The 13,674-nt window shown below is 38.5% G+C and overlaps 1 protein-coding gene across 2 annotated transcripts in view; it reads right to left on the reverse strand.

Annotated features, from left to right (window-relative positions):
* Positions 1–871: 871 nt before the first annotated feature.
* DTL (denticleless E3 ubiquitin protein ligase homolog) overlaps positions 872–13,674 on the reverse strand; it is a 41,574-nt gene continuing 28,771 nt past the window's right edge. Inside the window, exons 14-16 of one of the 2 annotated variants that reach the window (XM_026509100.4) lie at positions 5,066–5,898; positions 2,801–2,911; positions 872–2,697 (exon numbers count right to left, since the gene is read on the reverse strand). In XM_026509100.4, coding sequence (XP_026364885.1) covers positions 2,813–2,911; positions 5,066–5,898 — 932 coding nt within the window. In that variant the 3' untranslated portion in view covers positions 872–2,697; positions 2,801–2,812. Of the gene's footprint in view, positions 2,724–2,800; positions 2,912–5,065; positions 5,899–13,674 lie in introns of both variants that reach the window. The other variant, XM_057315589.1, reaches the window with a different exon arrangement.

Consider the following 13,674-nt stretch of genomic DNA (forward strand, 5'->3'; position numbering starts at 1 on the left):
CCCAGTCTCTCTTCTGATGCACATCTGTACAATGCTGTGCATGCTACCTAGCTGTGGAACTGATCCTACAAGACTACTTATCCTTTCTTTGCTTTAAGAGCTGTGTGAAAGGAAGTCTACACCCTCTTGGGACTAGAAAAAGCAGACAAACAGACCTGAGAGCAGCAGTTTATCTGCTATGATAGGCTCTCAAAAGCACATGTTGCCCTGATACGTGACCTATACAAGATCATGACCATAGGCTAATTCCAAGGTGGGGGTTAAAGCAACACACACAAACTTTAAAAAGTTATCTCCAGGCATCCACATTGCACAGCTGAAGATTTAAAAAATGATTCCTATACAGGGTGTTCCAAAAGTCTTTTAAGCTATTAGGGCTGGAGATGGGGTGGTGAGCTAAACTTGCCCTCTGCCAGTCCAACAGAGGTAGCTACAGATGGTCTTGATTTATCATCAGTTAAATGTGCAGCCCAGATTAAAGGAAACATTTTAAAGGACTAATTAGTCAACCCTCACAAAAGTAAATTAAGGGGCTGTGTTGAAACAGCCAAAGGAAACTCTAATACAGCACTGTAGCAATAATGCTTGGAGTCTATTCAAATGGAAAAGCTTGGGCTGGAAATACTTGTTTAGAAAAAGAACTACATCACTCCACCCTACTTCATCAAGTAACCCAAGCCATCTTAAACACTCAAGGTCTGACCAAGCAAGACGTTTTTTGTTAAAACCTCTTTCAGCTTGAGCTAGATCATATTCTTGGGGAAAAAAAAATTTTATTCAATGAACAAGTAGAAGGGATTCTTGATTACTACTATGGTTCTTTTGTGTAGACTGCTTCTAGGTTAATGCAAAAAGCTCAGAAAAGGATATCAGATAAGGTAAAAGGCTTTATTATTCAGGATCAGCTCAAAGTCTGACACTGACAGAGGCAGGAATAATTATTATCTCATTACATTTGACCTTTGGCACCCATTTGAAGTACTAGTTTTCCAAGTGGGACATGTTACAGCCAGTAGACTTTCAGCACAGTTTCTATCAGCCACATTTACCCCAATTTTACTCAGTAGAGCTGTTAGGTGATGTTCAAGGATACAAAGAATATAATTATCTACTTTAGTTATCCTTCCCCCCCCCACCCCCCACTGGCTTTCAAAGCAAGAGACAGGTAGCATTATTAGCAGATATGGTCATAAATAACACCTTTCCACAGCCTAACATTAAAAAATCAAACACTAATTATAAGTAGAGTTTCTAAATATTCAGTTAATGCTATGGAGTGCTTTGTTTCAAAAACAGCAATTCTGTGGCTTCTCTATTTTTCTCCTTGCATAAAAACATGGAGAATCCAAGTTTGATTCACATACGCAGTTCTGGTTGGTACAAGCTTAACTTATACGAATCAAAAGAATTAAAATTTGTCATTAAGAAGAGATTTTAAAATTATGACAAAAATATGAATAAAATCTACATTATTTCTCAGGGATATGGATAAAATGAATCAAGTTTCATGATTGCTAGGGGATTTTCTTCCACGGACATAGTACTCAGAAAGTACATGGAGCTTGTGTCTATGAAGTTATAAAGGGGAAAAAGAGAAAACAACAGTTCGTTTCAAGATGATTGATATGTACCTGCTGATTAAAGGGAAGATGTTCAAAATATTTTGCAAATTATTAACTTAGAACCAATCTAAACACCTTCTATGTTAAATATTTAGAGAAATTTCCATGACTTTTCAGCTCAGGGATATAATAGAGGGTTACTGTTTTTTATGTCTATGAAGAGAATCCAAAAAATCAAGTTAAAGCCAAGAATTGTTTTTTAGGTTCTGGATTTTCAGTTTAGAGCTATGTTCTTTTATGAAAGTACAAATAAGAAATCATTACTTTTTCTTAAATACGATGACTTGTATTTTTAAAAAGTTGCAGCCCCTAGAGAACTGAATTCAAGTTGAATTCAAACCCCAACTTTAATGTATGACTATTGATTTTATAAATATCTTTGTCTAGTAAATGGCAAAATTGTAACCTCTTATAGAACATGATGTTGGGTTGGTACCATAGTAAATTACTTAGTAAAAATAGAAGAACCTTAAGTCTCATATGGGAGATATATTTGGGGGAAAAAAGACAAGCAAAGGTTTCTAGTGTTGTTCTCCTAGTTTCTCCAAACAGTTGACATTTATCACTGCTCTTAAAAAAAGATGATTTTAACTTAAGAGACTGTATTTTAACACTGAACACTGAATCAAGATCAATGTACTTATCTGAACATCACATTTTTACACATACTAAAAAAAAAAAAAACCTCCCAAAAGTGTAGTGAAAAGATTATATAAATTTTAAATGAAACTATATTTGTTTGAGGCAGCACAGATCCAGAGGTCCCCAGCAGAAGACTTCTTCAGCACCCGGCCTTCACAGACAGGCCCCCTGCTGTGACCAGGAGATACTTTCCACTGTGCACCCACAGTCTCAGAGTAGCAAGAGACAAGTCTCGCTTTTTGCCTCTACAAGCTGGGATTCATTATTGTAGAAAAGAGGCATAATTTAAAACGTGAAGACTACTCATTCAAAAAGTTACAGAGTGATAAACTTACTTTATGGAATTAAACACAGCATTCATCCCAAGGAAGCTGCATATAAGCTATGGTAGTAGAACCAGAGTGGGTAAACTTCAGAGTTGAAAGGATTTTCTCTGAAAATGAAAAAAACGGTAGCTTTCTTAAAGATTAGAGTTAGAGAATCACTCTGTTATATTTTTTGTCTTGTTTTAATGGGCCAAAGTTCAGTTAACTCACTCAGATTAGAATCTATAATTCTGTTGACTGTTCGGGACTGCAGTAGTCATCTTGGGATTTTCTATGGAAGTATGTACAGATTTTCCTCATGGAGCTGGGAGTAATAGTGACCTAGAAAAAGAAAGTTTAGATTTCAGAGATTTTCTAAGATAAAGTTCAGCTGTTAACTTCAGCAAGTTCTCACTAAAGGGTATTTTAAACTGCGATGCCTAGAAATTTGATCATTTAGTCAGTCAGCTTTCAGTCCCAAATATTTTGATGGCAATGTGTCTTTTGGCTGATTTGTACTGAATTTAATAAAAATTAAATAGACAGTATGCAAGGATGGAAGGGATAGATTTTTCATGTGAACATAAAATATTTACCAGTTAAACCTCCAAATAGGAACCAAAGGTTGTAATAACCATCCTCCTTGAAATAAATGAGTAAATCACCCTCCCAAATTTACAAATGGGATAGCGATTCAAATGGCAGCTGTACCCTCTTTTGAAGAAATCTACATTATCATCATGCACATAAAGCAGAAAATTCTTTTAAAGAAACTTTAGCTTCAAAGACTGAAATTATAAAACCAGAAATATATGGGACCAGCACACTATTTTTAAAAGCCTTTAAAATTCACACATTAGTGGAAACAATTTTGCATTGAAATTATTTTTCTGCTAACACACAGCTGAGACCAGTTCCTCTGGAAAAAAATAAGAATTTTGGTTAGGGGCAAAAAACAGATACGGTGATAATTTTGAGAGAAGAAAGGAAAGACTCCTTATAGCTATTTTTTTTTTCATGTTCTATAGCAGGGTCTTGATTGGAGCTTGTGTTTGAAGTAATCTTTAAAATATTTCTAGTTTATTCTCCCTCTAATTATGGGATAGGCTTCATGACAGCAGGAGGGTGATATGAACACATATTAAACTAGAACTGGCCTGAGGTTATCCAGCTTCTGCCTTTTAGATTCTTGGATTGGATTTTAATCATTCTACCACCTTCTCCTTAACACAGTGCAGGAGCTACTGTGAAGCACAGCAGAACCTTCCTTAACCCGTCTCGGCTTAACTTGCAAACTGATTACCTGAAAGCTTTTTAGTTCTTTTGACTGGTGCCCATATTCACCCAATGCTCATAGCTACTTCCCCCTCCACCATTAATAATGAGTCACCTGCTTTCCGAGGTTCACAAACCTATTATCCGCCAGCAATACATGTTTTTGAAATTATTTAACTTAAATTTATGCCAGTCAATGAAATGAGTCCTAAAAAGGTAAGTGAAACTAAGCTGAATGTTTTAAAAGTATAGATATAGGTGAATTATCAAAAATATTGGTGTGAGCAAGATAACTCTAAAAAAGATTGGGGAAAATCATAAAAATCTGGAAGGATTCTGCATTTAAATTGCTTTGTAAGTATTTAAGTTTCACTGTATTTTAAATAATCATAAACTGTAATTACAAACTGGAAATCTATTTGTGGATGTTGGCATCTTGCCCGTGAATGTCAGCTTTACCTATAAAAAGGGGAGGGAACCTATAAAAAGTGGTGGCCAGGAGCTGGGAAAAATAAAAAGAAAAGATGGGGGTGGGTTGGGGAGGGAATAATATCAAACAAAGAAGAGGGAGGGTATCTTTGAATTGATATACTAGAGGATGATGAAGGCTTTGAGGAAACAAACAACAGGGCTGAGGGCTATGAACCTTGATGAAAGGTCTTTTTTTTTTTTTTAAATTAATTTATGTATTTGAAAGAGAGGGAGAGAGAGAGTGAGAGTGTGCGCCCTCAAGTTCAGGGGTGGGGGGGAAGGGGGCTGTAGGTGCAGAGGGAGAGAAGCAGACTCCCCGTTCAGCAGGGAGCCAGGAGGGCTGGATCTCAGAACCCTGAGATCATGCCCTGAGCCACAATCAAGAGTCAGAAGCTTAATGGACTGAGCCACTCAGGCACCCCTGGACTTTGACAGAAGGCATTTTAATGGGAGGAAATAGGGTTGCTAGATAATAAAATACAGCAACACCCAGTTACATTTGAATTTCAAACAAATAACTTTTTAATATAAGGAATTTTTAGTATAAATATGTCCCATGCAATATTTGTCCTGAATTTTTATGTGCTAAATCTGGCAACCCTAGGTATAAATAGATTTACTTAAAAAAAAAAAAAGGCATCCTGACTTCTGAGAAGGGATTTGTGTCTGACCTCTTCAAGTTAGGGAATGTATCTTCTCACTGGCCCCTTTCAAGTTAGGAAATGCATCTTCCGACCACTGCCAACTTACCGGGCCTGGAGAAGTCTTTCCACTCTGTCTCCTGGAATTGGGGGTCTGGGAGGATGGACTTCGAGGAGATGAATTCTCAGCCTTCCGTTTGGCTGCCATGGCCAACAACCAGTTTTTATTCTCTGGGGAGCTATTCTCTTTGCCTACCACCTCAGACCCTTCTCCACAAGATCCCAAAGGAAGAGGTAGTGTTCCGCAGCTTTCTGAAGTGTAAGGACTGGCAGGAGAAGGAGGCTCTGAGATACTCATACTAGCTCCTTCGATCTTGCTTGGTTTTGTAGGACCTAGAGAGTCCTTACCAAGGTCTTCCTGGTTACCAGCAAGGCAGCACAGATCCAAATGAAGCTTTTCAACTGGGTCATCAAGCTCAGTCACACAGTTGCAACTCTTCACACACTTCTGTTTCACACTCTCCAGACAACTTGAGTCGAGTCTCCTCTTTACTCGATTTCTAGACTCTGAGCAAGCCACTGCTTGGGATGATTTCAGACTCACAGGAATGAGGGCTTTTCTTGGAGATGTGATCTTGGTCTCAGAAGCAGGTGGAGTGATGGGTGGTGATGAGGATGGTGTTCGGGTCATCCAGTTTCTAATGGACATCTTGAAAGATGAGGGTGGCTTGGGAGAGACAGAGGAGACAGAGCCTCTTCTGCTGATGGGAGACCGGGCTTTGGCAGGAGGGGTTTTAATAGAGAATGTGGGAGTATTTGAAGGAAGAGGGAGGTCTCCTGCACAGCTTGGAGCACAAGCTGCTGATGATGGGGAGGAAATGGATGGACTGCTCTTTACTCTGGGTGCTTTGGCAGGAGTACTCTGGCTACTTGTCACTGTCACTGAAAAAAAAAGAAGGTCACAAAAATCAGAAGTGAAAGTCATAGGAAATTCCTGAATTATCAAGGAAAATTATAGCTAACTTACTCATATAGGAATGGGTTTCCCAGTGAGTAGGTTACATAAATCATTGGATTCTTACCACACCCTTGCAACATTTTCCTTCCTCTTTCCTAACTGCCAGCCTCCTAACCACTGTTGTAAAACATATACTTACAAAAATCAAGAAAATACATAAAAATTAAAAAAAATTTCAAAGTATCCAGATAAACCCCTTTTAGCATTTTTTTCTATACTTGTGCATGTGATATATAAACCATACACCTCAAATTTTTTCTATACGAATACAAGACCATAATGTATATACTATTTAGTAACCTGCTTCTTAGCATATTCAAATATTTCTCACATTAATATAGATTTATATTATCATTTTTAATAGCTACCAAGTATTCTAAGGTAACAGTAAGACATTCAGGTTGTTAATGATATTTTGTTTTCATAAGTAAAGTTGCCTTTAGGATTCCTATATATACTTTTGAGCAATGCTAGGACAGAGAGGCACCGCCCAGTGGCTCCCAAACAGAAGAGCACTGGCCTAAACTTTGGCACATTCATTTACTACTGACTTGAACACAACACTTTACCTCCTCTACTTCAGTTTCCATATCTGTTAAATGGAGAGCTTTTAATCTCCCCAAGAAATAATCCCATCAATTACTTGTTAAGGTTATTAGGCCTCACTTGGTTTTCCACCTTAATTTACAAATGGCTACTTTCCATAAGACAAAGAATGCCAAAGAACATTTCAGAAACTAAATGCTTGCTCTTAGTAAAGCAATCAAACAGTGGATAGAACTCTTCTCTATGTGTCCTGTCTCTTGTTTACAAGCAATGGCAAGTACTTCAGGCAAATTCTTACAAACTTCATGCTTCTTCTCCCTTGGGCCCCACCACAGACAGTTCTGTATTTTCTTACTTTCCTTCTGAGTTTTTTAGATTTCTGAAAGTGTTCCTATCTCCAATAAATAACAAGGAAAGGCCATCAGTTTATTTTCTAAGTCACAAAGTCTTTGAATTATAACTCTGATATTTAATTCAGTTTAATTACTGAATTGCATTTATATGCAATTGAATTTAGGATGAGCTGACATAAAAACACAGTGTCTCTTTTAGCTAGAATACAGATTTACAAGCATTAACTTCATGCATTTAGTTACCTTGTATGTTCTACCCCGTGCCTTTTTACTAATCAAGCAGTTTTGCCTTAAGACAGAAAAATTCTACAAACTGACTTTTGCCTAAACTTTCCCCCTCAACCATAAGTTTAGAAATGGCCAAAGTGATACTGCTCCCTCAATAAAGATCATTACTGGAAAACCCCATTTTTGTCATAACACACTAGACAAGGGAAGTTAGTGACAGGGGCCTGTCCCTGAAGCATCTGGTCATAGTCCTCATACTCATGTTCTAGAGCTCGATTAATTATTATTTCAGGAGCACAGAAACTTTTCATTTGTTTCAGTCCTTAGTGCAGGTCAACAGTCACTGCACAGCCCCTATAGTCATTAGTTCTGTTAAAGTGGGCTGAAGGGTATGGTTAAGGCAGAAAGTCCTAAAATAGTATAGGTCTTACAACATGCAGATTCTAAGACAGGATTAGGGGAGAAGGAAACCCAGGCCAGGGGCAGCTGGGCCTGGGTCACACAGATACCTAAGTTTCTGATACTTGAGCGGCAGACATCTGAAGTGTTTACTAAAGGTCAGTGGGGGATCTGATAAGGTAGAAAGCTAGGGCATTTCTCTTCCTTTAGGATATTAGAATGAAGGAAGGAGTGGACCATGGGGGTTCAAAAAGAAGATTTTATTAACTTGGGGGGCGCCTGGGTGGCACAGCGGTTGGGCGTCTGCCTTCGGCTCAGGGTGTGATCTCGGCGTTGTGGGATCGAGCCCCACATCAGGCTCCTCTGCTATGAGCCTGCTTCTTCCTCTCCCACTCCCCCTGCTTGTGTTCCCTCTCTCGCTGGCTGTCTCTATCTCTGTCAAATAAATAAATAAAATCTTTAAAAAAAAAAAAAAAGAAGATTTTATTAACTTGGAAGGCTAACAAAACTCTAGGCCAAATTTAAGTCTTTTTTAAAAAAATAGTAATTAGATTATTAAGATAATAAAAGTTCAAGGTAAAAAAAATCAAAGTTAACAGAAGAGAGTAAGGTGAAAAGTAAAAAGTCCTCTTTTTAATCTTCTCATTTTTCTCATGTTCTTGTGCAAGCCACAATTTTCTATATGCCTGTTAGTACACACAAAGGCATATCATACCTTAAAAACCCAACAATGGATTATTACACACATACACCACATACGCCCCCCCACATTCTGCAATTTGCTCGTTTCTCTTAAAAGTGTGATCTTTTTCTCTGTATCTCTACAAGTACATTAGATATACTGCCTTCTTTTTAACAGCTATATAGTGTGTCACTACATTGGTCCATCGATTTAATACGACACGCCCATTTAGCATATCATCTACTGAATCTCCACTGACCCTAGGCACTGAGATCTGATTACACCGTAGTATAGACTGCATTACTATCCTAAAAGCTTCCTGAAAGTCAGTTCCTTTGAAGAATTATAGAGAGCTTACTAATAATCAGTCACTTTGCCGCTCCTTTCTGTATAAGGGTTTGCCATCTGGCTTCACCCCACCTTTTCAGTCCTATCATGTACTCTGCTACTTTTGGATCCTGTTACAGGAGACTACTCACTGCTTCCTGAATAAGCTACGCACTGTCACATCCCTGTCTTTGTTCATGTGCTTTCTTGCCAAGTCTGCCTCTTCTTGGCCAGGCAAAAATTCTCATGTTTCAGGCTCTGATGACATCGTTAACTCCATTGTTACACAATTCACAAACTTCTTTCATTATGAAGAATTCACAAACTTCTTTCCTCCTCTCCCATAGTAAGTAGGCTCCTTTTGTTTATATAGCTAGAAGCAATGTACCAAACAAAGCTTTTCTATCTGCCTCCCGGACTTGACTGGGAGCACCTAGGGCGCAGGTGATGATGAGTTACTCATTTTTAAGTCTAGTGCCCCTATAGCACCCAGCAAGGAATTATTAAACAATTTTTGTTAAACATCATTATTGCTGAAAGAGATGATGGTGAGGTTCCAGGCAACAAAAAACACTCTTAAGTATTCTGCTGATGGTGAGACTATAGCAAGCCCCTGAGAAAGAACAGGTAAGGAAGGTTTCCTGCTCTTTAAGATAAGGACAATCATCTTTGTCACTCAATAATGCCTAGACCAGAGGTTCTTAAACCTGGCTGCATACCAGAAGTACTTGGAGCTTTATAAAAATACAGGTACTTGGTCCCCACCCCAGACCTACTGAACAATCTCTGGGGATACACAAACTTTTAAAAACTCCACCACTGGTTATGATGCACAGCTGGGGTTAAGAACCATTCACCTTGACAGTGCTGAGACTGTTGGCTGAAACAGTGAAACAATAGTTAAGTGATAGAGCAGGTGCCGGCTAGGAAAAGTAGGGCAGAGGGAAGAGGGGCTGTGCCTTGGATTTAAAGCCTTCTGGCTCGTGTGTTAAAAGGGCCAGAAGAGAAGATATGAAGCCCAGGATAGCCGTGAAGGGTCGGGGTGGCAATTAGAAGTTGGGAAAGCAGAGGACCATAATTTTTAAAATGGCAGTATGATTAGCAGCAGCCAATCTGCTGCTGGAAGCTGGGTTACAGGGTTGAATAGCCAATGTGCCAGCCTTTGGCATTCATGTGGGGTTGCTGCTCTGTAGCGCTCTTCAGAGGAACTCTAGCAGCATTCGAAATGGAGAAATCTAGGTATAACTCTTGGTCAGGTTTTTTTATTTCCTTTTTTTAAAAAAATATTTTATTTACTGATTAGAGAGAGGGAGAGAGTGCGCACACAAGTAGGGGGAGTGGCAGAGGGAAAGGGAGGAGCAGGCTCCCCCCCTGAGCAGGGAGCCCGATGAGGGGCTCAATCCCAGCACCCTGGGATCATGACCTGAGCTGAAGGCAGATGCTTAACCAGCTGAGCCACCCAGGCACCCCTCTTGGTCAGGTCTTAACTCAAACTTTGCTTTCCTGTGTTGAGTTCTAAAGGAGGCAGTACTGCAGAATGCTTCTAAGCATGTGCTCTAAACCCCGACTGCAAGTGTTTAAATTCTGGTTCTACTACAACTTCAAGGCTGTGTGATCTTAGGCAAGTCTAACTTCCTTGAGCTTCAGTTTTGGTTGTTTGGGAGCTAAATAAGATAATCCATATGGGTCCCTGGAATGATTGTGCTAATACTCAATAATGGCTAAATGTTGTTGTTATTAGTTTGGTCCAAACTTGGTCAACATGTGTAACTTTTTTTGTGACTTGTCTTCTAAAAATAAGAATAATTAATGACACACTAAAAATACTTAGTTAAGCAACTCACTTTTCATTAATACTTTAAAAATGGTTACTGCAATTAACATAGAAATACCACCTTTGGGAATCTATTTTAATGGAATGGGGGAACCCTTAATTCAGAAACAAATTTTCACAAAATATCAAAAACAAAACATCCAACTACGAGAGAATAGCTAGATAAACTATGGAACATTTACTCAGTGGACTGTTTTAAATATTTTGCTAAAAAGACAACATAGAAAGTGCTTAGGACATCATGTTCAGTGAAAACATCCCCAAGAAATCCAAATGTATTTACAGTATAAACATGATTCTGTTAATAAGAATCTCACTGCGGAAAAGGAGGAAAATCTCAAAAAATAACTTAAAATGTTAATTAAAATTGTGAGTGGTGAAAACACTGGTGGCTTTTTCCTCATATGATTCTTCTCTTTTTCATTTTCCAAAATTAGGGAGAGATAAGTAAATATAAAGACAAGGTAGTAAATAGACATCCATGTTTATGGATCACAAGACTTAACACAGCATTAAGATGGTAATATTCCCCAAACTGATCTATAGATTTGATGCAATCCACACCAAAAGCCTAGAAGACTATTTTGTAGAAATTGACAACCTGGTTCTAAAGTCTGTATAGAAATATAAGAGGACAAGAATAGTCATAATAACCTTGAAAAAGAAGATTGGGGGACTCAGAGTTTCCGATTTCCAAACCTGCTACAAAGCAACAGTAATCAAGACAATGTGGTATCAGCATAAGGATAGACATATACATCGATGGAACAGAAATGAGAATCTAGAAATAAACCCTTACCTTTATGGTCAATTAAGTTTTGGCAAGGATGTGAAAACAATTTAATGGAGTAAAGAATAGTCTCTTTTAAAAATGATACCGAGAAAGCTGGATATCCATGTATAAAAGAGTGAATTTGGATCCTTACCTCACATTATACACAAAAATAAACACACAACGGACGAGATAGTCTTAAAACTAAAAAACTCCTAGAATAAAACATAGGAGTAAATCTTTGTGACCTTGAGTTAAGCAATGGTTTCTTAGATACAACATCAAAAGCACAAATGACTAAAGGAATAAAACAGATAAAATGGATTTCATCAAAATTAGAAAATTTTGTGTCAAACAACACCATTAAGCAAGTAAAAAGACAACCTACAGAATAAGAAAATATTTTCAAATCACTGTATGACAAGGGACTTATATCCAGAGTATATAAAGAACACTTATAACTCAACATTAAAAAGGCAAATAGCCCAATTAAAATACGGGCAAAGGATGTGCAGAAGCATTTCTCCAAAGAAAATATACAAATGGCAAATAAGCACATGAAAAAATGCTCTACATCATTAGCCATTAGGGAAATTCAAATCACAATGGGATACCACTTCACATTCACTAGGAGGGCTATACTTAGGAAGACAAACAATAAGAAGTGCTAATAAGGATATAGAGAAATTGGAACCCTCATTTTGGATGCTGAAAAAATTCTAGTATTAGATTGTGTTGATGACTGCCTAACTCTGAATATCTTAAAGACCACTGCACAGTATACTTTAAATGGGTGGACTTGTGATACGTGAATATATCTTGACAAGGCTCTAAAAAAAAAGCCTTAAGGGGAAAAAAGTACAGGAAATAAAAAGTAACAGCAGTCTACCATGTAACTCCATTCTGAATAGGAAAAAAAATTATACTAACACTTGATCAAACCAAAATTATGATCCTCTATTGGGAAGATAGGGGAATGCGGAGCGTGTAGAGATTTGGTAGTGGTGGAGACACAGAGAATTAAATCCTCATCTCACATAGTAAGAAGTCGATAGATAATGCTGAAAACTGCAACAAAACCAAACAAAACCCCAAGGAAACAGAAATGCACAAATGTTATTTAGAGATATACACATACATATCAAAGAATCAGCTAAAAGATTTGACAGTGGCTGCCCCTGAAAAAGGGGAACTGTGGGGCAGGATGTCTGGGGACTGCTTTTTTTTTTTTTTTTTTTTTTAAGATTTTATTTATTTATTTGACAGAGAGAGACAGCCAGCGAGAGAGGGAACACAAGCAGGGGGAGTGGGAGAAGAAGAAGCAGGCTCCTAGCAGAGGAGCCTGATGTGGGGCTCGATCCCAGAACGCTGGGATCACGCCCTGAGCCGAAGGCAGACGCTTAATGACTGAGCCACCCAGGCGCCCCTGGGAACTGCTTTTTATTTTATTCACTGCTATAGAACTAGCTGACTTGTTAAACTATGATACTAATAAGAAACATTTTTTTTTAAAGAGAGGAAAAACCAAAAGCCAAAAATAAAGGCATCAAAGGTTTTACTGAAGTAGACTTAGAATAAAAGACTCCTCTGGAGTCCAGTTCTGCTTGTAACAACTTGTAAGAGACTAAATAAGTAAGTCATTAGAAAAATGAGCATATATTCAGTCTCACCTTCAACTCCCCATTACCTTAGGCCTTGATGGCTAATTAAAATGAATCTTTAAGCTTGAATTTCAAGCTTATTACTATATATCTATTGATAACATCAGAATTCCCTCTGGCTGGCTCAGTGCTTGGAAGACTTGCTCTTGGTGCCCTGTCCCACTCTTCAACACTGTCTCTGTCAATTCATGGTTATTACAAAATCCACATATATGATCTTTCCAATACCCTGCTTGCTCAGTCTCTTGGCTTCCTTCTACGTAGCCTTGTCCTTTCACTCACTTAAACCCTTTATTCCTTGACCTTATTACTACCAACTTGTAAATCCTCCATTTTCTCAATTTCAATCACCGCCTATCTTGTAGCTCATTTTTGTGAGCAATTCCAAATTCCAATTCCAAAAATCCTTCATCCTCAGGGGATCCTCAATTCATTCATCTTCCCTCCCCCCAGTGCCACTGTATCCTCACTTCCCTCCTCTCCCAGTTTCAGTCCTGTAGTCAGTCATTACAGTCATCCTCTCATATCTACCCTAAGCTCCCTTGGCCCCCCTCTCACTTCAAACTTGTGGATTTAAACAACATCCCTGGTTAAATGCAACTCCTCACCTACAGTGTACCTATACCTGGGCAGCAGACACCCAACCATGCTGACGGCTCACTTTCAATTCATGGCTACTAGCCTCAAGTTGACCCACTCCCCAACAACCATATTTCCCCAGTCCATTTACTCTTCTTTTCTCTGCATGACTCCTGTCAGACTTTCTTATCTCTCCTCACATCTCAACCACCTCCTCCCTTATCCTTACTTCGACTAGATGATCCTGATTCCTATCTCGCTAAGAAAAGAAGTTATCAACTTCCGTAGGTTCTGACCATCCCATCTACCCACCTACCTT

Source organism: Ursus arctos, unplaced genomic scaffold, assembly GCF_023065955.2.
Source record: "Ursus arctos isolate Adak ecotype North America unplaced genomic scaffold, UrsArc2.0 scaffold_2, whole genome shotgun sequence".
In the NCBI taxonomy this organism is placed as follows: Eukaryota; Metazoa; Chordata; class Mammalia; order Carnivora; family Ursidae; genus Ursus; species Ursus arctos.